This window comes from Nothobranchius furzeri, chromosome 9 (assembly GCF_043380555.1).
Source record: "Nothobranchius furzeri strain GRZ-AD chromosome 9, NfurGRZ-RIMD1, whole genome shotgun sequence".
In the NCBI taxonomy this organism is placed as follows: Eukaryota; Metazoa; Chordata; class Actinopteri; order Cyprinodontiformes; family Nothobranchiidae; genus Nothobranchius; species Nothobranchius furzeri.
In genome coordinates, this window is record NC_091749.1 from 59577007 (window position 1) to 59602059 (window position 25053).

At 42.6% G+C, this 25053-nt stretch overlaps 1 protein-coding gene across 2 annotated transcripts; it reads right to left on the bottom strand.

Moving 5' to 3' along the window:
• Nucleotides 1-2737: 2737 nt before the first annotated feature.
• On the bottom strand, nucleotides 2738-24199 carry mindy2 (MINDY lysine 48 deubiquitinase 2). 2 transcript variants are annotated; one of them, XM_054732107.2, is made up of 9 exons: nucleotides 23223-24199; nucleotides 23052-23109; nucleotides 21356-21420; nucleotides 13137-13295; nucleotides 11631-11733; nucleotides 9365-9507; nucleotides 4920-5093; nucleotides 3357-3542; nucleotides 2738-3126 (listed from the first exon to the last, which is right to left on the bottom strand). In XM_054732107.2, exons 1-9 carry the CDS (start codon nucleotides 24114-24116, stop codon nucleotides 2950-2952), a joined length of 1959 nt encoding a protein of 652 aa, XP_054588082.2. In that variant the 5' UTR covers nucleotides 24117-24199; the 3' UTR covers nucleotides 2738-2949. The 2 variants fall into 2 exon arrangements, with proteins under 2 accessions (XP_054588082.2, XP_054588081.2); XM_054732106.2 differs by having other exon boundaries at nucleotides 2738-3129.
• Nucleotides 24200-25053: the final 854 nt, after the last annotated feature.

Sequence of the window (25053 nt, forward strand, 5' to 3'; positions counted from 1 at the left end):
TTCCCCCCTAGATTTTACCTTCTAAATCTTAATAAAAAGGGATTTTCATCTGACATTTATCCTTACATGTGATCTAAAACGACTGCTGTAAGCAGCCTTCAGACTGCCATAGATGTACCACTAACCTGAGCAGTAGAATCAAATGCAGCAAGTTCTCCTGAACTGATGCTGCCTTTTGACAAATTAACTTCATTTGAAGCCAAAACATCTGATCAGCCCTTTAGTAAAATTGACTAAAATAATTCAGCTGGTTTAAGAGCAACTAATGAGAATTAATTTGGCCGTTATTTTTCTTTTAAGGTACCCAAAAAAAAACAGCACTCCTGTACTATTTAGGTTCTATAGAAAATGAGGTATGTTTCTTTTCCTTTAGTGCATATCAATGTGACAGTGCAAAACCAATTGCAAAATGAAATATTTATATATATATATGCTCCACAATCACCTTTTTTCCTTGTACAGCATTTACCCCACAATCACTTTACAACAAGAATCCACTTTAAGAGAAACCGAACACGTAATATCCTTCTGATCCATTTGTCGTTGGAACCCCGGGTTGCAACCAACACGTAACATGAGGTTCTAGAAACAATGATTGAGAACAGCGAGCTAAATGCACAGTAGTACATTTGAAAAAGTGGCATGTCACCCCATCTAACTCCCTTCAAACACAATCCAACTGAAAGCAAAAAAAAAAAAAACTAATTCATAAAAATAAAAAATAACTTGACTGGAAAGCTGAATATGTTCAGCTAACGGGCCTCGGGAAATTAGGCTGAATATTAAAATAGTGTGAAACTGATGAAAAGCACAAATCTAACATTCTTTAACCCTGTCTGCTGAGGTTTTGTGGCAGCACTGTCATCTGTTTTTAGTGTGTAGTTCAAAACTTTAGGTTTACATATGTGATGGTGTTAAATCCTTCTAAGGGGTGTGTGTGTGTGTGTATAGAGTAAAAAGTTGACAACTGCAGGCCGATGAGCTATGCTCTTAAAAAGAAATATACCATTTAAAAGGAGATAAATTCCTTCAAAAGGCCTGAGAGTTGTCTTGTTGTGGAGAATGCATGGATTGTCTCAAAACTCAGCCTTGTTTTAGGGGACCAAGCAAGCAAGCACGGCGCTCAGCTTCCTGCCGCCGGGTGGAGCTACCATGGCAGGTGGCCTGCTGCCTCCAACTATGCCCCCTATTGTCCCAGTAGAAATAAGCAGAGACTGATTCACCGGCACTGCGAAGACCTTAGTGAGGTGTGTCTGCAACCAGAGAGGGCTCGATTCAAGGCAACCGACTGGAATGTACAGGTAGAAATAAAATAACGTGTCAGGAGGCAGACCTGTGGCACAACAATGGCATGAACAAATAACAAGCATCAGAAAGATGCAGCAAGTAAATATGTACACTGTGTCTGCGTGCTCAAACCTGAAAAGGGATACCAAAGTAGAGTTTGCATCCTGCAGTTCTAAGCACAGCTTTTCAATTTCATTAACACAAGAGACCCCTCTGAAATCAAAAAACTAAGTTTTACTATGAAGCTAAATAAGGTGAATTTGACATGAAGCCAGATGAATAAATGAGTGGACAGCTACAGCAGCCTCTCAGCACTGTAACTAGATCAGAAACTGCACAGATTTAAAATCTTGTGCAGGTTTGGTGACTTTTGGCCACAAAAACACACTGGTTTAAAAAATTAATGTGTGTTACTAAATATGACAGATTTTCTTAGCAAAACCCGATGAAACAGAAGCGATGATTGGGTGACAAACTAAAGGAAAAACATCTGCAATAAACTTTGGCGTAGATCAACAAAAAGGTTCTGGAACAGTAGTTTTCCGACAATTCTGTAACCCCTCATGCCCTGTAGATGGCGATATTGTCATCCTGAAAGAGATCACTCCAATCAGGAAATGTATAATCTTAGTTATTTTTCTAGGTAAGAAGTGAATGTTGGGAAACCTCAGTTTTACCTGTAATTTGTCACCAGTCTCCACATCCAGGAGACAAAACTTATGTCAGTTTCTGCACAAACACGCCTAATTTCCATAGAAAACGAGCCTTCAAACTCACTGAACTCTAATCTGCAAAACATGTAAACAACTACGACAAAAAAAAAGCCCCTAACAGAGATTCAGCTAAATATAATCACAAAAAAAAAAAGATAAATGTTCAAAACCTTTAACTTAATACAGCATAAAAACAACAGATTGGCTATTTTAAAACTTGTTACTTCGAAAACGCTCGCTATTGTTTTCACTTAAACCAACACTCAGACAAGAATACGGCAACGCCGCCTTCTGGTAAGGCAAATCTGAACAGGGCGAGCTGTGGGTTGTATTAGGACAGAGCTAGTGTCTGGATTGTTAACCCTTAGTGTTTCACAAGTGGTGCTAAACACTGATTTCCAACAGAATCCCTTATCAGCTTACAAAGAGAAGGAAAAAACAAAATCTAACAGTAACACAGACTGTGACTCTTGGCATCTACAGCTGATTGCAGATGTTTTGTAAATATTGATGCGTGTTAAAAAAAAGCTTATAAAGCTGCTTAAGTGACGAAATGAAAAAAGAACATGATAGTTGTGTCTTAAGATAATAACGTTCAGTATAAAATATGCAGTTAATTCTCAGCCTACATCACAAATATAGTGAGGAGAGCTACTCGTACAAAAGTCTGGCCGACGCTAAGAAAGATCAGGGGTAGTCGTTGTTGTAGTGTCCCGTCCTGTGATGTTCAGGTTCCACTGAGGACAGAGGATAGCAGGCACCAGTGGTTTGGGAACAGCCGATCCTCCTTCCCATGTTTGTTGTCAAACAGGAGCTGCATGTTGATGAGTCCAGTCCTCGTAGAAACAAATGCTGTCTCCTTTTACACAGATAAGCACAAAACACACACATACTCGCTCATTCACTCGCTCGCTCACTCCCTTGCTCACTCACTCAGGCACGCTGTGTGTTACAAAATAACACACTTGTCTTTTTCTTTCGGCTCTTTCTTGGTTTTGCGCTCCCCACCTGCTGAATGTTTCCCCGGACTGGGGGTTGCTCCGGAGGCCGCTGCAGTCCCAGAACCTGCTGCTGCCCCACCTGCTCCTGCTGCTCCTCTGTCCCCATCGCCTCCCTCCACAGGCTCCTGCTGCACACACAGGAGAGTACAAAGTCAGAGATGTTTAAAATCAACTAAGAAAAATGCAAAATGAAGCTCTATTAGCACAGCTTACACATCCCTTCAGGAATCTAACAGCTGAAATGTCTCCCCATTCCTTCAGGAATGTGATCAAAACATCTCGAACATAGACAACAACAAAAAGCAACATTTTTTGTTTGAACAGGAAAAACCTCCTCCTCCACCTCCACCCCCACCTGTGCCTGTGCTGCTGCTGCTGCTGCTGCTTGCTCCTGCTCCTGGTAGTACTGAGAGGCTCGTCGGTCCTCCTCCTCCTGGAGCTTTTTTGCCAGTTCCAGGTCACTGATGCCTTCAGGGAGCTGCTCCCACTGTAAGTCTTGGATTTGCTGCTCCTGTTGCAGCGACAGCGCCATCAGGTAGTCCTGATGATGAACACAAGAAATACTAAGCTACAGCAAGTAACTGACAGAATTGAGATCAGAGCTCCTTTATCTGGCTGTTAATTATACATTTTTTCCCAGGAGTAATAGTAACCGTTTTTTACATATAGATTAAGATTTATTTTTAGAAAAATATGCTGTTTTGCCACGAGTAATTTTAAATTATCTAAATCCATTTTTTAATAGGAAACAGCTTTAATCAAATAAGAAATAATTAATAGCTTCTTAGACATTTGTTTGTTTTTAGCACCCCCTAGTGTCCGTTAGGTTTCACTTTTGTTTTTACTATCTCCTTGCTGTGCGTTTGTCTTTATAACATCTTAATCTAACAGCTGAAATGTCTCCCCAGCCTTCATTAGTGTCAACAGGAGTGATTTGTCAGTAAATCAAACAAATAAGCTGTGTTCAGGATCTGAAACATATAGGAAATGTGCTGGGAGCAGACTGCAGCTCTAGGAATGTCACATCCACTTTACTAAAGCCTGATTTATACTTCTCCGTCTGCGTCGGTGAAGTGACACCATGATGCGTCGGCGCAAGGGCTCTCCAACAGGCTCACAGAGGGTGACAACGACACGCCCAAAATTTTGAACATTCGTCGAAAGTGACAGAAAACGCAAGCTTGTGATTGGTCAGGATGCCGCTTCCTGTATATTCGTCACCAGCACTGCTATAGCTCTATTAAAAAGTAAACAGACATTTAGCGGCAGACCCAGAACAGATTAAAGAACGCATCACGGAAAAAAGTCTGAAAATATGAATGTTTATCCACCCGTGAGTGAAGGAGTACAAAATATGGAGCAAACGTGCACGGAAACGACGGGAAATGTGGGATTAGAGGTGAAGAGGTGGAGGAGAATGAAGGACAAGTGTGTCCGTGTTATAAAGTCTATGAAATGTATATACACATTAGTAAATACACTATCGTGGACCAGATACGTGAGTGTTCTGGTAGCAGGATACCTCAGAACAGCGCTACGCCCTTTGTTGTCCTAAACAGAAGTTCGAATGTGAAAACCTTTCCGACACTCCGTGTGCGTCTCCACTGGGGAACTCACGGAGAAGTATAAATCAGGCTTAAGTCCAACAGGGACTCTGAAGTTGCAAGTGCGGTATTCTGGCCACAGAGGCCAGTGGGGTCCGAGTGACACTTCATTAACCCCGTAAAGGGTCATTTTGGCACATACAAGCTCAAGTAAATGATTTAAAATATGAAAGTTGCATAGCATGCCTTTAATTTCGACTGTGAAGGAATAAGGATAACAAAACAAAAATGGTGTTGAGACAACAGCAATGCACTTTGGTCAGTTTCACTAAAATGATCACTGCTTCTGCTGGCGGGCACTGGCGTACTCAGACCTGGTCTATCTGATCCTGCTGGCCGGAGTACACCGTCTCTGGATCAGAGGGAGGTCGCAACCGAAACTCAGAGTCGCAAAAGTTTCCATCCCCATCGACGTTGTGCAGACTCTCCCAGACGACCTTCTCCTCCGTCAGGAAACCTTGGTCTGTAACCAAAAGGTACAGCTGACCCTGGAAAAAACAAGAATTGTGTTTACACTGAATTAGTGTATATTTTTACCGACTAGAGATGCATTAAGTTTTCAAGTGTACCTTTTTCACCACTCATGTCCTTACTCTCATGCCCACTGTGGTTTGGTGGGCTTGAGTCTTTGTGAGTGTTATCAGATACACACACAACTTTGGCAAGCATTGGCAACAATCGTGTGCTTATCTAAATGTAGGTTGGCAAACTCACACTTCCCCTCCTGTAGATAACAGGAAAGTTCTGATCAGGACACAATTTGAGCCGAATCTTGCCGGAACAAGATCCGGGAACTATTTTATTTTGAAAGGACCGTTCCGGCAACTGTCTGCTAGGATCCGGCAACTCATGCGACAAACTTGTGCTATACGCAGGATTCGAATTACAGGTGCGCTAAAGGGAGCTCCTGGAAGCCCTCAACTTCCACACCCAAGATGGCCTGAAAACGACCCTGGTTCTACTTACATTACATTATCTATGTGGACTCTCGGGGGATTATTTAGAGCTGAGAGGCGCAGAGCTCTGATCGTCGATGCGCTCCAGACAGATGCGTCCTGAGAACGGCCACAGTAACATTCTCAAAGTGTCGCCACCTCAAAAACAAAGTTGACACGCGATCGTTTATGTCGGCTCATAACCTTTCATGCTTTCTGTCTTTTATTTGTGCCTGATGCGTTACGCTGCTGCGGTGCAGAGCGCATCACCTGTTTGGTTCCCTGGTGACTTCACCGCACCAGTGTGGTCTGTGCGCGGTGCACACTCCGCTATTTTTGCGGTCGGTAGATCTTTTTGAACTGCAGTTAAAAGGTAATTCATGAGGTGAAAATACATGAAGCCAGGTAGCAGTTTTTCTTCAGGATTGAGAGGAGATGCAGGAAGATAACAGAGACAGGACAGAAAAATAGTCAAATAAAAACAAGTTCGTTTTTGTACCTGGTGGTTGCAACAAACAGACACCACTGAAGTAATCAGAAGTGAGGAACAGAAAATGAAATGATTCTTTCAATGTTTAGATATGCAGGAACTGAGAGGCTGCAGGCGCACCAGTGAGTTTGCGGCCGCTGCGTAGGGGGAGGGGGGAGAGGGCTGAAGCAGGGGAACGGAGATGCTAAAACTACCGTTGTTAAAAGAGATGTGTGATAACTTTGAAAATGTGGGCGCAATTTTAATTACTTGTCAACCCCCCCACCCCTGCGTGTTCTGGCATCTGCTTTGCCTTTAATGAACTTTGGTTTGACATCAGTATTTGCATTCTGGGAAAGTTTGATTTACAAATTAGGCACTGGGTCTGACCCAAGCCCCCACAATGCGGCTCTGAAATTGGTCCCAACCCGGAAGTACCAAAAAATGCAGTTCCACCCTCATCCGCTGGGGGCTGGTATCAGAAGCGAGCAAATCCTCATTGACTCCCATGTTAAAAATACCAATTTCACAGCAGAAATAAACATGTTTACAGCCTGGTACCAAAACATGTTTTTGTTTAAATTATCTAGTTTATACTCATGACAACTCTGAGGGGGTGAATGTTTTTCTCACTCTTTTGTTTAAGTGTATTAAAAGCCTAAAATTCTGTATAATTACTGAGCATCCAACCCACGTGACCACAGAGTTAGCTCCGTGGAATAGGGCTGTCGCGGTTGAGGAATTCCTCCTGCGGTGATTCAGGGTGGCTTAATATTGCGGTGTGCGATATTATTGCAGCCCTTTTTTATTGCAGTACTATCTAAACATAATGTTTACACATTTAAAAAAGGTTAAAAATTGCCGTGCCTTCTTTTATAACACTTTACTGAATGCAGATCAAAGGGCAGTAACAACACAGATCGCAGTAACGTTTGTTTCTCCGACAGTCGGAGTCCGACTGAACTTAAAAATAACAAAATTCAGGAGAAGGTTAAACTTTTAAATGCAAATTTGGCTGCAGCATCTAACAAATAAGAAACAAGTCCCCATTTTGTTTAGTTGTTTAAAATCAAGCATAAAAAATTACATGTACTGGGCGGGCGCACTATCATTTCACTTTCACACACACGAATGACGGTGATTTATAGCTCGGTCACGTCCTTGTTACCTACAAGGAAAACCAGCATGTTAACTACGGTTTGAGAGAGGATCTGAGAGGGGTGGCAACATTTGCAGCAACACTGAAAACCCTCTCGGATGGTGCGCTCGTTGCACTAACGCACACGTACCTGCGTGCGACTCTGGCGAGCAAAGGGAATCTCTCCCGGTTGTTGCTCCACCATGTCACGGGGGTTTTCTTTAGGGTGGATGCATTCCTCCTGCAGGTAGCGAGTGAGCTCCAGCTCGGCTCAAACTCTCTTCGGGACGGCTGCAGAAGCAGTGCTTGTCCGGGACTTCAGCAGGTCTCCGAGCATTTATTTATTTATTTTTGCCGCTGGTGGCAGCTCTGTCTCGGCCAAGGACTCTGGCTGCGCAGCAGCTGACGTACTGAAAACCAAAGTGCTCCCAAAGGAGCGAAGTAACGATCCGTTTTGATACCAGTGCAGCCATCCTTCTCAACATGCATCATTGAGTTGAACCAAGTTCAGTAATCGCGGTGGCGCATGATGCAGCGCGGTGGGCTTCTTCATATCGCGATATTTCATTTTTGCGGTTACCGCGACAGCCCTACCGTGGAAAGGCCTCAGTAGAGCCTCAGTCTGGCTTGGAAACTGCTCCGGCATTTTGAGTCTTTGTGTTTGTGTTTTCTTTTTTGGATATTATTTGTGCAATTGTTGGACAAAATGACTTGCTGTGGCATTAATTGCTCTAATAGAGCGTCCAAGGAGTCTCCACTTCATTTTTTTCGGTAAGTAAAATTATATTTATGTATTTTAGGTCACTGCCGAGCTGAGCTTAGATTTTAACATGTACTGTTTAACCATGAAATTTAAATGTAATAGGGTAAAACCCAGTGCATTTAACATAATGCTGCACTTTAGAAAATGGGTTGAAATATAGCATGTTGGTGGAGCTGGGTTCCGACTATCGGCTTGTGGAGCTCTCCGGAGACCGATGTTTTCCACCCGGAATGCCGGCTGGTTCTCCCAGCAGCTCGGTGCATCTCTGTCTGATCGCGGCTTCTGTGTGCTGCGGCGGGCTGACGGCTGGTTCTTATGGCAAGCCAGAACCGCAAAAATACGCCACTTCTCCCCGCAGCTCGGCACATCTGTCTGATCGTGGCTTCTGTGTGCTGCGGCGGGCTGACAGCTTGTGGAGCTCTGGGATGGAAACCTTTCCACCCGGTTCTCCCCAGCGGCAGCTCTGCGCAGCGGCGCTTGTCTGCTGTGCAGCTGCCGGCTTGTGGACGTCTCCGAGACCTCAGTGTTCCACCTGGTTTTACCCAGCAGTCAGCCCGGCGTATCTCTAACTCGGAAGCTCTGGTGTTGTGCACAGTTAACTCCAGTTGTTGTAGCTAGGTTGCTGCCTCCGTTAGCTTAGCTCCCACCTCCGCATTAGCTTTGGGTTAGCTTCAGGTTAGCTTGTAGCTAGTTCGACCGGGTGTCGTCAGTTGATCCCAGCCTTACAGCCCCACCCTCAGCTCCTCCTCTCTTCCCTTTTATGGAATTGTCTGGGCTTGACGGAACCTGTGACACGGTCAAAATGGCGGTGGTGGCCACCTCCCATTTTAGCACAAAAACTTGTTATTGGAGCCTATGGAAACCCATTGTCCATATATTAATGTTGATGATCTGATCCAGCTGGGAACAGAAGCTGCTACAAACTGGGACACATGTGGATCAAAACTATCTACCTGTACACCTGCTGCATTCAGAAGCACAACTTTTAAAGGTGTGGATGACTGAAAAAACATTTTTTTTATTATGATTTCTGATCATGAAATTTTCTGTCTGAGTTTGTCATGCAGACTGAACATGAAAATAGTATCCTACAGTGACTGTATGGCGACATTGCAACATGGCTTAACACATTCTGTTAGCCAATCAGAAGTGAGGTGTGTGCATATCATTAATAATAATGAGCAATCTTGCTGTTTTCAGCCCACCTCTGCAACAGCAAACTTCTGCATCTCAGAGCAGGAGCATCATAGGTTTTTTTAATGACTCATAAGGCATTGGTTTGGATTAGGGAACACAGCAAATGTGTTGAATAAACGAGTAAACCACACCTTTAACTGTAAAATCTTTGATAGGAGCTTTACAATAATTGTTCTGGAAAAATAATCATTTATTTTATGTTTTTGAGATAGAGTCACAAACAGGCACACAAATCGATCTGCAAGACCAGGAGTTACCTTGTACTTGATCATGGTGCTGAAGTGGTTGTTTCTGAAAAATACACAAAGTTCTCCTTCCTGCACCGTGGATGTGAGCTCACACAAGCCGTGGTACGTCAGCTGAGTGGCCGTGCTGTTCAGAAACTGCTCCGCCACGATTCCTGGGACACAAGAAGGCCAGTGGGGGGGGAATGGCAATAGAAAATTCAATGAAATCTTTTTTGGCCACACACATTTTAAACTTATGAGTCTGAAGAGTTTAATCGATTGAATTATGTTCAATAAATGAATGAATCCGTCATAAATTTCCTTGAATAAAAAAAGAGCATCACATTGATTATTAATGCAGCAATCCGGAGTTTTCCCCCTTTCAGGAAATATGATTTTTTTTAGAAATACGTATTGTGATATAATGTAGGCAACACATAACATTTTTGTAGCTAAGCCTGGCCCTTGTCCCGTAGAGCCATGTGTAATTTAAATTGTGCGGCACTCAGCATTAGCCACGTGTTACCCCGGCTTTCCACCGGACGTGAAAGCATTGCAAAACGTACTTCGCTGCAATTAGCCATTGTTTTAGTGAACAGGTTTCTTTCCAGCGGCAGCAAAGTGTGGCGTTTTGGACGCGTTCCAGAAGGGAAGGGATGCTTTCTTAATGTTAAGTCAATTTTTTACACTCTACGTTTCAAAAACACGCCAAACTCCACAGTTTAAAACAGTGTTACACATTCAGAAGGTTAGATATCTGCTTACGTATCACAGAGCAGGTCCACACGTTTGTGGAAATTCCTTGACTGATGCAGAGTTGGCGTAAGTGTTTAAAACATTTATATGGATAAACAACAATGTGAGAATAATAGTGGTAAAACAATGTTTTAGCTCTGTCGGCTGGCTAGAGGTGTGTGTTAACGAACGAGAGGTGTTGCATTCAGCGGAATTAGGGAGAGGGGCTTACGGTACAGTTCACTTTTCAGCCTCTAGATGGTGCCCTCTGACAAAAAAAAATCCAGATTTCTATTTTAAATTGATTTCAAGTGGGTTTCTGTGGAAAGCCTAGTTTATGCTTCTGCGTCCGCTCCACAAGGGAGGGATGCACACCCACTGACAGACTTTTTGCTCTCGGACCTCTCCGTCTCCTGGGAAGTGCTGCAAAGCAATTCCCTGCCATGACAACAGAGGGCGTAGCGCTGTTCTGGGGTATTGTGTCATGTATCCAAGATGGTGCATTTTATATTGTGTTTTTTTTTGTATTTAAGAGACTTTTTAACACGAACAAATTTGTCCCTCGTTCTCCTCCACCTCTTCATGCACTCGTCACCTCTAAACCCATGATTCTCATCATTTCCATCCATGAATAAAACGCTTGCTGCGTATCTTTTTACTCCTCCAGTCACGAGTGCATAAAATGTTCATGTTTTTAGTTTTTCTGCAAGGTAGTTTTCAAGCTGCTCCGTGTCTGCCGCAATATCTTCGGCTTTCTTCGTTTTGAGGGCGCAATAGCGGTGCTGTCGAAGAAAGCTGCGTCCTGACCAATCACAACCTTGCGTTCTCCGTCTCGTTGGGCAGATGTTTAGAAAGGTGGGCTCGACTCTGTCTGCCCTTGCGAGCCTGCTGGAGAGCCCTCGCAAGGACGTAAAATGGCGTTGCGTGTCTCCGGTCTCCACACTGACGCAGAAGCATAAACTAGACTGAAAGGTTATGATAGCTCTTAGAATAATCCCACTTTAGAGGAACAGAGATTGGTTCTGATCCGATGGTTGAGCTAATGGCTAGTCTGAGTGGGACCAGTTCCAATCATGGTTCCAATGTAGGTTTTAGTTTTAAAATCATAGTTTTTCCACGCAAATTATGTTTTATGAACCTTTACATGGCTATTAGCTTTGTTCGAAATGATTAGTCACATAGAATACTGTGTTTTGCTGCTATTTACCACAGATTTACATTCAAATAATCATGTAATCAACTATTTAAAGGTTTAGAAATGTTTACATGAACTGCTGTGACATTTTTAGATTAGAGTTGCTATAAAACAACAGTAACCCCTACTATCCGTTAGCTCATCAATCTGGTCAGGGCTGATCTCCAGTTCTCCAAACTTTGGCTATTCTAAAAACAATCTCTGGCTTTTATTCAGCTGGGGTTCGTGGTTCTACGCAGACTGGATGTAACTAAAGTGCCACGAACTAAAACCACAACACTGGATTTGTTTCTTCAGCTCTGTTTACCAAAGACAAGAGCCAGAAGATAGGAAAGCAGCCAGGCTTGTCAGCAGTGAGGTGCTCACCTTCTCCTGCTAGCTCGCTGTTGTCCGACTGTTTGCAGGAGATTATCTTCTCCACCAGCTGGTTGTAGCTGCAGTTGCCCACTGCCTTGACAATGTCATGCATCTGGAAGCAAAGATAAAGACTGTGAGAAATTGAAAGAAACAGAGTTTAAAGGTGTGGAAGAAAAGTCTGGTAGGAATGAATGCCTTGTAAGTTAAAATCTGGGCAAACAAAGCACTGGCGCACCATGTTCGGGAACTAGAAGTGAGCCACATCAGAGCTGACCTTCAGACGGCAGGATTAGGAGTTTTATTTCCTGATATTTGGACATCTTGCTTCTGATTGGCTAAAAGCAACACAGCTCTACCACTGACTCTGTTTGCTGTGCTTCGTTATGTTTTATCTCAAGTTATGTTGTGTTGTGGAGATGCCAGTGCTAATGGTTAGCTTCTACTATCCAATATGTTCTCTTGCCTTTCCTGGACTCTAACCAACAACAGCCTTCCCCGTCTTGAGTCAAAATGGGTGAGTCCATGAATGTTGAGTGACGGTGTGACGTAGATCTGCCAGTGTTTTCAAATCCTAGCACCTCACAGTATATTCTCTATCAGAATTTAATGCAGCAGATAGGTGTAGAAGACCATTTTCATGTTCAGCCTGCATGAAAATCTTAGTGACTGACGATAATCAAAAATAAGATTAAAAAATGTTTTTCAGAGTTCCACACCTTTAAATTCCTAAAAAAATTTAAATGTTTCTCATAAATCAGCTCAGTGGCCTAGTGGTTTGAATGTCTGCCCTGATGCTGGGAGACTATGGGTTCAAATTCACGATTGGGTCATACCAAAGACTAAAATTTGGACCCAATGCCTCCCTGCTTGACACAGCTTTAAGGAGCTCGATTGGGGGATTAAATCACAAAATAGTGGGTCAAATGCTTAGAAAAAAAATGTCACCAGTGTGTGAAGTCTAATGAGACTTCACTTTAAAACTACTCAAAGGAAGTTAATACAACTTATTTTCTACAAATCTAAGAATAGTTAATTGGTCACATGTAAGCTCCGCATGATATTCATACTTACCTCTCGACAACAATTCAGATACTTTAACTGGTGCTAATAATATTCACAGTTTCTCTTGTTCTTTCAAGTCATTTTCATGCCAAGTATCGACATTATTCCACATCTTAATACATCTATCTGGAATCAGGACAAGCAAAAACGGACATGACAAAACGCCTAAAATGTGCAAAACAACCACTTATTTGTTAAAAGCAGAAGACAGTTTCTGCTAGGAAGAAATAAAAACTAGTTATAATTTATAAGAATGTGAACATTTACATTATTAATGGCCAGTGAGTCTCCAGCCAGTCGACTGTGCTGTGGCGCCTTCAGTCAGCGTGGAGAAAAACTGACGAATCCTACATAAATAACAATGAATCCAAATACAACCGAGTAAAAAGTGTTTCTGTGTGTGGAAACAGGAGGAGGACAGAAACAAGCCGGAGAGAATATGATCCATCTCACCTGGGGGTCAACAAGCCAGCCGTGGTAAAGAGGAATGTCAAGCAGATCAAACACAATGCATTCTGGGGTGTACTCAAAGACTCGCACTCCCGTGAACTTCACATTTACATCCAGACCCGTCTGCAGCTTGTGCAGCACCGCCATGGCATCGCTCATGTTCTAGGAAACAGAAAAGGATCCAAATCATCAAGAGAATTCACACATCTTACCCATTTTTTGTTGGAAAGGTGAAATGTCTATTAGAACGATGTATATAGTCAGATCATATTAAATGAAAATACATAATAGAGACACTGCACAATCTCCTAGTTCTTTTGCCCCACCCATGTGCTTGGAGATGCGCTCATGACATCACCGACCGCCCATGTCCAGGGTGGCCAGGAGGCATCCTGACCAGATGCCCGAGCCACCTCAACTGGCTCCTCTGGACGTGGAGGAGCAGCGGGTCTACTCCAAGCCCCTCCCAGATGACCGAGCTTCTCTCCCTATTTCTAAGGGAGACCCCAGCCACTCTGCGGAGCAAACTAATTTCGGCCGCTTGTATCGGTGATCTCGTTCTTTCGGTCACTACCCAAAGCTCGTGACCATAGGTGAGGGTAGGAACGTAGATCGACCGGTAAATCAAGAACTTGGCCTTTCGACTCAGCTCTCTCCTCACCATGACAGACCGGTACAACGCCAGCATCACTGCAGATGCAGCACAAATCCGCCTATCGACCTCACGCTCCATCTTTCCCTCACTCGTGAACAAGACCCCGAGATGCTTAAACTCCTCCACTTGAGGCAGGACCTCGTCTCTGACCTGGAGAACACATTCTACCCTTTTCCACTTCAAGTCTGCACTTTTACTCACTGAAAAAACAAACACTCCAAAACTGCTGCCACCTAGCATTTGGAGGTTGAATTGCACCACACTAAATAAATGCAGTAAATCTTTGCATCCAACTTCTCAATAAAAAAAAAATGATTAAGTACTTTCAAATATCAATTCAGCGTCATAACACAAAATATTGTGATATTTCAATATTTGATATCATGTAATTTGTTTTTATTGTCACTTAAGTGCAAATAGATCGTTTTGCATTTGAAGTCGGGTTTTTCTCTAGACATTTGCGACGTGAATGGGAAACTTTATTTGACCTTGTGCCATCCGATTCTGATGTACAGTGTGCATACTGCAGAGTGTCATTTTAAATTAGATTTCTGACATTTGGAGTGAAGATCTAAAAGCGTTGGCTCATCTAAAGTACGTGGATTGGGATGCTCAGCCGTGATGGCGAGATTAGCAGAAGTAGAGTGCATTTCATCACTTTAGGGCGGAGAAGTTCCGACGGCAGAGGAGCGTTTGGAGATCAGATGATTAGCACTTCATCCCTCACATTCAGTTTGAGTTTGATGCATTTCCACAGTGTAACATTAGCACCAGGCTCTGTGACTGCTGGGAAGTGTTTGTCCAAGTCTTCACTTTCAGAGGCTAGACCTCCCAGCTCAACTCTCTCTGTTGATGTTCATCCAGAATGTATTCATCAACAGAGCCACGGGTAGATTTAATTAAATGGTAGTTGAATGAACGAGGTGTGACAGACCAAAAATGACAGAGTTAGCTTCCACTGGGAGGTTTTCCCTCCTAGCACGATGGTTCTGGTTGAAACACTACACGGGTGCATTCATTCCCACGTTAAATGATCAACCACATGTCACACTTTAAGGTGTAAAAGGAGGACAGGTTCGATTTTAGGGAATCGTGATTTCCCCATGTGAAAAAAAAACCCACATCCAGCAGCCAAAGATCAGTTTAAAGGAAACGATGACTGAAATATTAATGTCAGAACAGAGAAATCAGCTTTTAGATCTGATACGTAGTAAAGTCAAAGTTCTGATCTGTTAAAGTGAACAATTCTTTCTAACGTGTTGTAAATAGTTCTTTGAATAACCTCAGACTGGAGAAATAGAGAAGAACAGCTACCAGCTAGCCCAGTGGGAACTGCCGCTGTCTTTAGACAAGTTTACAGTGGTTCACGTGAATGCTGTTTTATAAACATTTTACCACCATCATTTATTCTGGCAGAAATATTTCTACTTGACATCCAACTGCACATCTCCTTTAAGCCCCATGAGATGTCTAAGCTGTTACACACCTGCTTAGACTCTATCAAAACCTGGATGGCTGGGAGCTTTCTACAGCTGAATGAAGATCAGACTGAGATCCTCATCTGTGCCCCAGATAAGCTGGTTCCCAAAATCAGAGACTCTCTAGGTCAGCTTACTTCTCACACCAAACCCTCCGTCAGGAGTCTTGGCGTGACCTTTGACCCAGCTCTCACCCTGGATTCTCATGTCAGTTCTCTTGTTCGCTCTTCCTTCTTCCATCTAAGGAACATTGCTAAGCTGAGTCTCATTCTGTCCCGCTCTGAACTTGAGACAGTTATCCACTCCTTCATCTCCTCACTCTTAGACTACTGTAACTCTTTTCACGTGTCTGAGCAGAGCCTCCCTGAACCGTCTACAGGTGGTTCAGAATGCCTGTGCTCGGCTTCTGACCAAGTCCTCCAAACACACCCACATCACCCTGCTTCTCCTCCAGCTTCACTGGCTGCTGGTTAACTTCAGGGTTCATTTCAAGATCCTGGTTCTGGTCTATAGGGCCTTACATGGACAAGCACCATCTTACATTGGTGATCTTCTCTGTCCCTACACCCCCAGCAGGTCCCTGAGGTCCAGTGATCAAAGCCTACTGGTTGTGTAGCGCACCAGGCTAAAGACCAAAGGTGACAGATCATTTGCTGCTGTGGCCCCCAGACTCTGGAACTCTCTCCCCCTGAGCCTGAGATCAGTGGACTCAGTGGTCTACTTCAAAAAGCAGCTGAAGACTCACCTGTTCAAGCTGGCTTTTGTATGACCTTCACCACTCTCTTTATTCTGCTCTCCCCACTAGGGCTGTCGCGGTAACCGCAAAAATGAAATATCGCGATATGAAGAAGCCCACCGCGCTGCATCATGGGCCACCGCGATTACTGAACTTGGTTCAACTCAATGATGCATGTTGAGAAGGATGGCTGCACTGGTATCAAAACGAAACGTTACTTCGCTCCTTTGGGAGCACTTTGGTTTTCAGTACGTCAGCTGCTGCGCAGCCAGAGTCCTTGGCCGAGACAGAGCTGCCACCAGCGGCAAAAAAATAATAATAAACGCTCGGAGACCTGCTGAAGTCCCGGACAAGCACTGCTTCTGCAACCGTCCCGAAGAGAGTTTGAGCCGAGCTGGAGCTCACTCGCTACCTGCAGGAGGAATGCATCCACCCTAAAGAAATCCCCCTGACATGGTGGAGCAACAAGCGGGAGAGATTCCCTTTGCTCGCCAGTCGCACGCAAGTACGTGTGCGTTAGTGCAACGAGCGCACCATCCGAGAGGGTTTTCAGTGTTGCTGCAAATGTTGCCACCCCTCTCAGATCCTCTCTCAAACCGTATATAGTTATCATGCTGGTTTTCCTTGTGGGTAACAAGGACGTGACTGAGCTATAAATCACCGTCATTCGTGTGTGTGAAAGTGAAAGTGAAATGATAGTGCGACCGCCCCCCGGCGCGCGCGCGCCCGGTACATGTAATTTTTTATGCTTGATTTTAAACAACTAAACAAAATGGGGACTTGTTTCTTATTTATTAGATGCTGCAGCCAAATTTGCATTTAAAAGTTTAACCTTCTCCTGAATTTTGTTGTTTTTAAGTTCAGTCGGACTCCGACTGTCGGAGAAACAAACGTTACTGCGATCTGTGTTGTTACTGCCCTTTGATCTGCATTCAGTAAAGTGTTATAAAAGAAGACACGGCAATTTTTAACCTTTTTTAAATGTGTAAACATTATGTTTAGATAGTACTGCAATAAAAAAAGGGCTGCAATAATATCGCACACCGCAATATTAAGCCACCCTGAATCACCGCAGGAGGAATTCCTCAACCGCGACAGCCCTACTCCCCACCTATTCCACCTTCCTCAGGATCCACTGATTTCCCTCTTTCCTATTCACTCTCTCTCTCTTTCTTAACATTTTTAATCACAATTGCCTATTTTTGCTCATTTTAAATATATTTTTAAAAATTTTCTAAATGTATTTTTATATTTTTACATTTTTTGTTTTTGTGAAGCGCCTCGTGATTTTTATCTTGAGAGGCGCTATAGAAATTATATTTTCTTCTTCTTCTTCTACTTAGTGCCCCAGGCTACATGGATGTGCTACAGCTAGCTGCTGTTATTTGGGCTAACAAATAACTGAAGGATTCTATGTAAATAACCATCCAATGTGAACTTAGTGATGTAACAATTCCTAAAATAGAATTTGCATCAACTAAGGCTGCTTGATTATTGAAAAAAAATTGCAATTTCAGCTATTTTGGTCATTGTTAAAACTGCAATTACTTAAAATGATTATTGAACAGGAAAACCTAATCCAGAATTCACATTTTAAAGAGGCTGCAAGCATAGATGTACATTAAAGTGTTAGAGTTAAACACTGGAGTCAAAACAGCTAAACGAAAAAGAACAAGCCTACTGTATTTAGTTTATTTAAATATATCAAAATAGAATCAAAAATAATTCTTCAGCCTTTAGAGGATGAAAAGTGTTTAAATGAGAGCATGCTTTGCGACATACAACGCAACTAAATACTTCTGATAATATTTGTTGATCACATGGTTTAAGTGACTGGAGATTAATTCAAATTTAGAGTTCAAAACACTGGTGCTGGGTATTGTGGCCAATTTCTAAAACTGATTCAATTTTGATTCAAAAGGCTCTGAATCGATTAATCTCGATTCGATTCTTCCTTTAGCGTTTTATTGTTGGAATTGGGTGTTGCTGAAGCAGAAAAGAACATTTCTATCCTTTAGATAAGCTTCTTCCCATTAAGTAGATGATGGTGTTTCCTTATCCTTAGCTGGTCTGGCTCATCTGATCTCAGCCAATCATGTTTTTTACTATGAGGAAGGGGGCATGTGTGTGTGTGTGTGCGTGTGTGTGCGTGTGCGTGTGCGTGTCGGTGGAGGAGTGTTGTGAAGGGGTTTTTATTGTCAGACTGTTCCTAAAATTCTGGGGATGGGAGGGAATGTGGGTGTGTGGGGCCTTTTTAATTTGTTAAGCACTTTGAGTTGCATGTATTGTAGGATTAAGTACTATATAAATAAAGTTGATTGATTGTAGTAGATGTGCAGTTTGTGTATATTGGTACACATTAAGCATTTTTTTGGAACAAATTTGTAACTGGAAGTGCCTGCAGATCCGGTCCCAGTTCATTCTGGTTCAAGGAGGGGAAAAAAAAAGATCTTAGGTCTAATGAATCGGTTTAGCAAAATCGATAAAAAAAAAATCCAAAATGTATTAAATCGATTTTTTACCCAACCCTACAAGACACACAATCCTTGCATAACCACCTTTTAATAGACTGGAACACTTTCAAGATGCTAGCAAACATCTTTTGGTCCAAGCCCTGCTCAGACTAGCTGTTAGCTCATCAATCTGATCGAACTAATCTGTGTTTCTCAAAACTGAGGTAATTCTAAGAGCTAAAAATCTAATTTTATTTGGCACCTTCTACAATCTAAACGGAAACCCAAGGTGCTGAACAGTATATAAAACCATAGATAGACATCATAACAATTAAAACGGAAGAGAAAACAAGCATAAGAACAATAAATAGATAAACACAAGCAACGCAAAACAAAAAGCAATAATACAGTGTCAACGATGTTGGAAAGCAAACTGGGAAAAATTGGTTTTGAGGTGAGACCTGAAGACGGAAGTTGCTTTACTGCCTGAGGGAGTACAAGCAACAGGTAAGATTGAACATTTCCACAGAAAGTCGTTTTAAAAATATATGAAATATCGTTTAAGTCTAAATGAATGTACACTGTGGATTTGAGGCTGTAAAGAAGAAAAACAGCAAACTTAAAAAATATATCAACAAGGGCTAATGTTTCGTCGTCGCAATGTCAGAATGCACAATACGCATAACACAAAGAACACATAACGCATTTTGTCAATCAAATGGAAGCATGAAGTTTTTGACAAATGAAATAGAGCCCTTCACCCATTTGGCCAATCGGGTGGGTTCTGATAGGTTAGATGCCCGCCGCTAGGCAGACAGCGCTTTATTTGGATGGTTAGCAAACACCTGAGTTAGCTTCGTTGTACTCTTTCTGCCGATTCTGCTTTTCCCGGGATCCACTGATTGCCTTTTCTTGTTCATTTTCATTTTCCTCTTTCCTCACACCTTTTGATCACAATTTTTGCTTTTCCCATTTTATATATTCTTAGTCATTTTGAATGTTTTAATTTCTTTGTTCTTGATTTGTTTTGTTCTTGAGGGTTAGGGTTAGGGTATTTGTTTATTTTATTGCAAGTCATAGTCATCGCAACATTAATACCAAGCAGTGCAGGTTTCCTAATATCGTGCAGCTCTAATAACAGAAAAATAACCTTTGTTTGCAGTGGAACGAGAGGGAATGAATGAAGTACATGACGCCGTAAACCCAACCTCTCCAGCTGATAACACGGTCCCTCTCCACACCCTCGTCTACGCTGTTCATTCATTTTCCCCATATCATTAAAACAATCCTTTTCTTTGACTCTACTGTACTGACCCCATCACCAAAGTCATAATTATGCCATTCTCTGAGTTTAGGTTATCTTATGCATAACACAACAAGTATATGGATGTTTATTCTGAAAGGATTGAAGGAATCTAAATGAAGAAAACAACGTCTCTTTAACTCGATGACCCAATTCTTGTCCTGGCTGAACAGTCATGGTGGATGAATCACCTCGCTGAGCTGGATCCAGAGACAAAAGCGGAGCAAAACTACGCTCTTACTTCCTCGGCTCCTCTGGGTAAATGTTTAACAAAAGCTAAAGAGCAGCCAAGCAACTGCTATTTTAATCCCAAGGCTCTCCTGTGACAGATGATGTTTTTTCCAAGACGGATTTATAAATAGATCTACTCCGCTTGTGATGTCCAGCAGTTCTTTCATGCCAGAGAACAGATTTTAGCATTTTGCTTTAAGTCGCCAAAACATTTCCTTCAACCCTATCAAGAAGAGAAAATTTGACACGGACATTCCAGTTTGCCAGAAGTCTGCCTACTGGTTTCCAAATGTTGTGTGAACCAACCGCAACGCTGACAGATGGCTAACGGACATGACGACACCCACATGTAAAACAGCTCCCAGACCAGTGATTAGACAACCATAATAACAAGGCAGCACAAACTCTAGCCACTCCCTTACTCTAGCCCTGCATGCCGAGGACACCGCCGATTTATTTAGGAAATTATACATCAGTTCCACTTAAATTTTGAAAGCCTGTTCTAGTGTACCCTCCACGAGGAAACGGCACATCAGTTTTACTCGTCTCTTGCTGAAGCGTGGTTTCTGATCACTCACAGATGTGCTGCCACGGAGGAGAGGGGGGTGAGAGAGGCAAGGCCCCTCCCACACTGTAGGCAGGCTGTGGAGACTGGAGGAAGCGAGAAGCTGGAGCTCCATCTCCAAGTGGGCGTGCGTGTTCGCGCGTGCGCACACACACACACACACACACACACACACACACACACACACACACACACACACACACACACACACACACACACACACACACACACACACACACACACACACACACACACACACACACAGCCTCAGTAATAGCCTGGAGCTGGACCCAGCCATGCGTCTCTAAGCATTTGCCTCCATGTGGAACGACATAATCTGACACTACTGACCCCTGTTGTTCCCCAACCCTCTCAAGACTCATCTTATGCAACCTAAAGAGGAGTAGCAAAAAAAAAGCTAAGGTACAGTTTCATGTGGTTTGCACCCATCTGTATGTATTTCCATATTACTGAGTGTCTGTTGCCCTATGTTGCCTAGATGCAAATGGTCTAAAGCATCCAGGCACGTTTGCATAGAACATTAAAACCACCCACCATGAACACAAAGGGACATCAATGGGAGAAAAAAAAGATGAAGTGAAAACAGCTGAGGTTTTCTCTGAGTGTGTCAGCGAGATGAAGAGCTGGCAATAAACAAATAGAAATTCCACAAATAGTGATAGGAGAGAGAGGAACATGAGCTCATCCTCAAAGCCCTGCACTGCACATACCACAAACCAGCAGCAGCTCAGTGAGGCACACGGTTACGCAAAAACACTCCAGTCATTAGACGAGCCTTACCTGCTCATAGTTTAACCGCTGAGCCTCGGAGATCTCTTTGGGTTTGGTTTCAAGAATGTAGTCACCTGTGGAGGACACACATGTTGACATGTTGAAAAAAGTCAAACACAGCAGACCACAGCACACAAGGGCACAGGATGTATCGAGAGTAGTTTGTCACTGATGAACACTTCAAGTTTGGCAAGAAAAGTCGTGCAGATGCATCCCTGCTGCAGCCGTGAAAGTTTTAATTCAGGCGACTCATCTATCTGAGGTTTGGAGCAGGTATCCTTCAAAGCATTCTGCAGGGCATCATTAATTTATCAGGAACAGGAAAAATGCACAGTGCTGCACTGTCAAATCACTTCCCGGGAAGAACTAAAATAAATACCACCAACCCCTTGTCAACGACGTCCAAAGAAAAAAATTAATACAATTAAATAACACCAATACGTAAAAAACACTTAAGGATCGAGAATGAAAAGAAAAAGCTGTCAATGTGTGCTTGTTGCTTCATAATTCTAATTAATTTAATCTAATCCTAAATTACACATCACAAACTAAACTCTAATTGTTGCATGGGTAAAGCTCACGACCTTTGTAGCAAAACAGAAGTTACAGTCATTTAAACACAAGTTGTTTTAGCCATTTTCACTGGTGGGTTAGCTCGTCGTTCCTGTCAGATGTAAACTTGATTTCTTTAAACACAGGCTGTTCGGGAAGCTATCTACAACAAATAAGATGGTAAATATTTATAACTTTTGCAGCAAAAAAAACTATTCAAAGTGACTCAAAAATCCCTTTAAATGTGTGGTTCACTGAAAAACTCTTTTTAATGACTATTTCTGATTCTAATCGGTCACTCCGGATGGGAAGGCTGTTGCTGGTTTACCGTTCAGGAAACAGCAGACAGCATCTCGGCCTAGTAGAAGCTAACTGTTAGCATTAGCAACTCCACAACACGGCAAAACTCCTCAAGGCTTGTGTTATTTGTGGAGATAAAACATCCTGAAACAGGTAGACTGGGGCTTTTTGTGCCCAGAGTATGACTTACATGGCATTCTTTCCTACTAGAGACCACTACAAGTATATTAAACGAGTGAACCACACCTTTAACAGCACAGAATAGACACACTTGTGAGGGAAAACTTAACATTAACACATGCAAACTGACACAACAGAGAGAAACCATCTTAACTGAAAAACTAGAGGACATTCTCGATTAAGAACAGGACAGGGCTTAGGACAGGAGATGGCTTCTATTTCCTGTGCTGCAGCAGAAGACTTGCTCATGGGGGATTCCCCCTGTTCCGGTCTCTTCCTCAGCTCTGGGATCCAGAACCGAATGATCCTTTAATAACCCCTGAAGGAAAATTATGTGTGTTGCATGTAAACATACCAGCATAGATCAGCTGACCTTTATATAACCACACACCAGAGAAGGTGTGACTCAGGAGTGTTCACCAAAACATGCAAGCTACTGTGGTAAGAAGGGTGAACTTGTTGGAAGGTGTTAAAAAAAAGACTGATTTTGGAGTTCTTTAATGGAACATATATATATATATATATATATATATATATATATATATATATATATATATATATATATATATATATATATGCAAAAACAAGAGAAGCCAATTAAATAAGGTATCAAAATAATAAACATCACGGTTTTCTTTGTGCAAGGATGTGACTTCAATTTCCAAGTACTCACCAAGATACTCCATCAGCTGCTCAGCTGTTATAATTTCCATCATTGGTGGGATCTTTACCTGGAAGAGAGTTGTGCATGTTTTTTATTTATTCTAAAACGCAAGAATAAACTCAGCATTTACTGTTTTTTTTTTTTTTTTTTTTTTTTGGTTTCAAATCCCAGAGCATTTACCTTCCATGCGAGGAGAAGGACATTCATGATCGCCAGTAATGGGCAGGGCCCGTTCTCGTTCTGTGTGATGATCGGCGTGTTCTCCTCCCTCCATTTGATCCACTTAATGTGGTATATGGACTGGCCAGCGGCCCGGTCCTTAGCGCACGTAGTCTTTGTCCCATCCGATCCGAACTCGCCCTGCAAGGCCAGAGCCAGTCCCCGATCCTCCAGCCCCTCTGAGCTGGGACACGAGTTCAGGTTGGAGAAGGACTCTAGTGAGTCGATGCTTCTGGACTCACCACCCAGGCTGGGATCGGGGTCACTCAAACTCGGTAGTCCCTCCGATAAGGTGTGATCACCGGACAGACCCGGTTTAACGTGTGTGTCGGCTACACTGTCAGGCGGACACAGATGGGTCGGTTTGACAAGTTTTGTCTCTTCACTTTGTCCGCAAGTTGGAGCTTCAGCTCGGACATCTGTGCTCTCACGAGCGGAGGGTGAGGACGGCTCGTCGGTTTTGTTTACTAACTTTGAGGCACCACCCTGGTTGTCTTCTGCTGACAGCACCGACTCATGCTCCATCCCGTTACTGATCTGGTTTTCAGACCTCGGCGGGCTCGCATCGACGTTCTTCTTTTGTTCCTCGTGGACAACAGAGGCTTCGATAACCTCCGGAACATCAGACTTCTCAGCATTGTGGATAACATCAACGCTGCCTGCAGAACTCCCATCAGTGGCGCTGATATCACAACTAACGTTAACCAAAGTACTGAGCGCAGCCTCACTATTCTTGCATTTGTCGGCTGTTCCTTTCACTCCGTCTACATCGGAAACATCGTTCATTTTATCTGCAATCGTAGTACACAAAGAGCTCCCGTCAGCGTCTCGATGCAGGTTTGCATTTTTCTCCATTTCGACACACGCGCTGTCGACAGATTTTAGCTAAATTGCAGCGGTAGCTTCGCATTCGGTCCCAAAGACGCCATGACAACTCTACGACTGACGTCATCAGCGTGAAAGCGAGCGGCGGAGTCCACGTGATGCATTTGGATGTCCTGGTATTCTGTATTTTTCCTTCTGATATAGCTTTAATTGATTTTTAGTCATTCACCTGGGATCCAAATCGACTAATCAGGTTTTATATTTTATTATTGAAAATTAAAAGAAGAATGTTGCGTTGGCGTCGTGAAATCTTGACAGTTTTACGTAACTTAGGTATAAGCTTGTCAAACGAGCGCGAACCCGTAAACGCAACACCCAACAGATTGACGTGTAGTAACGTCTTAATATCGCTAGAGGGCAGCAACATACGGTATTCACAACCTCAAAATTTACGTTTGTTTTCCAATCTCCACTACTAAATATTTGCAGAAATCCAGAAAATTAATGCTAATTACTTTATAAATTTTAATTATTGTATGTTTATAAGTACAGGTTATGTTATGTTTAAAATTTGTTTCGGATATTCAGCAAAAATATGTAGTTCAGAGCTATGTGGGGTTGTTTCAAACCAAAAATAATTACTGTATTTTTAATACATTTTATTCAAAACTCGAACCATATTGCATAATTTTGATTATACAATAATGGTAAAGTGTGTGCAAGGTTGGTATTGCTTACGTCTGAGAGATGATCACACACTGGAAGTTCTGGTCTGGGGAAACTTGAAGATTAGCATTGGTCAAGAGAAAAGTCACACAGATTCTGCATAAATAGTACCGTTATTTGCAATGAAAAGCATGTCTGTAACCTGGAGTTGCCTCCAGAAAATAGCAAACCTTGCAAAGGACTAATCTCAGTTTCACTGAACTTCTGGACATTAAAACACACAAAAAATACTTTACTATGT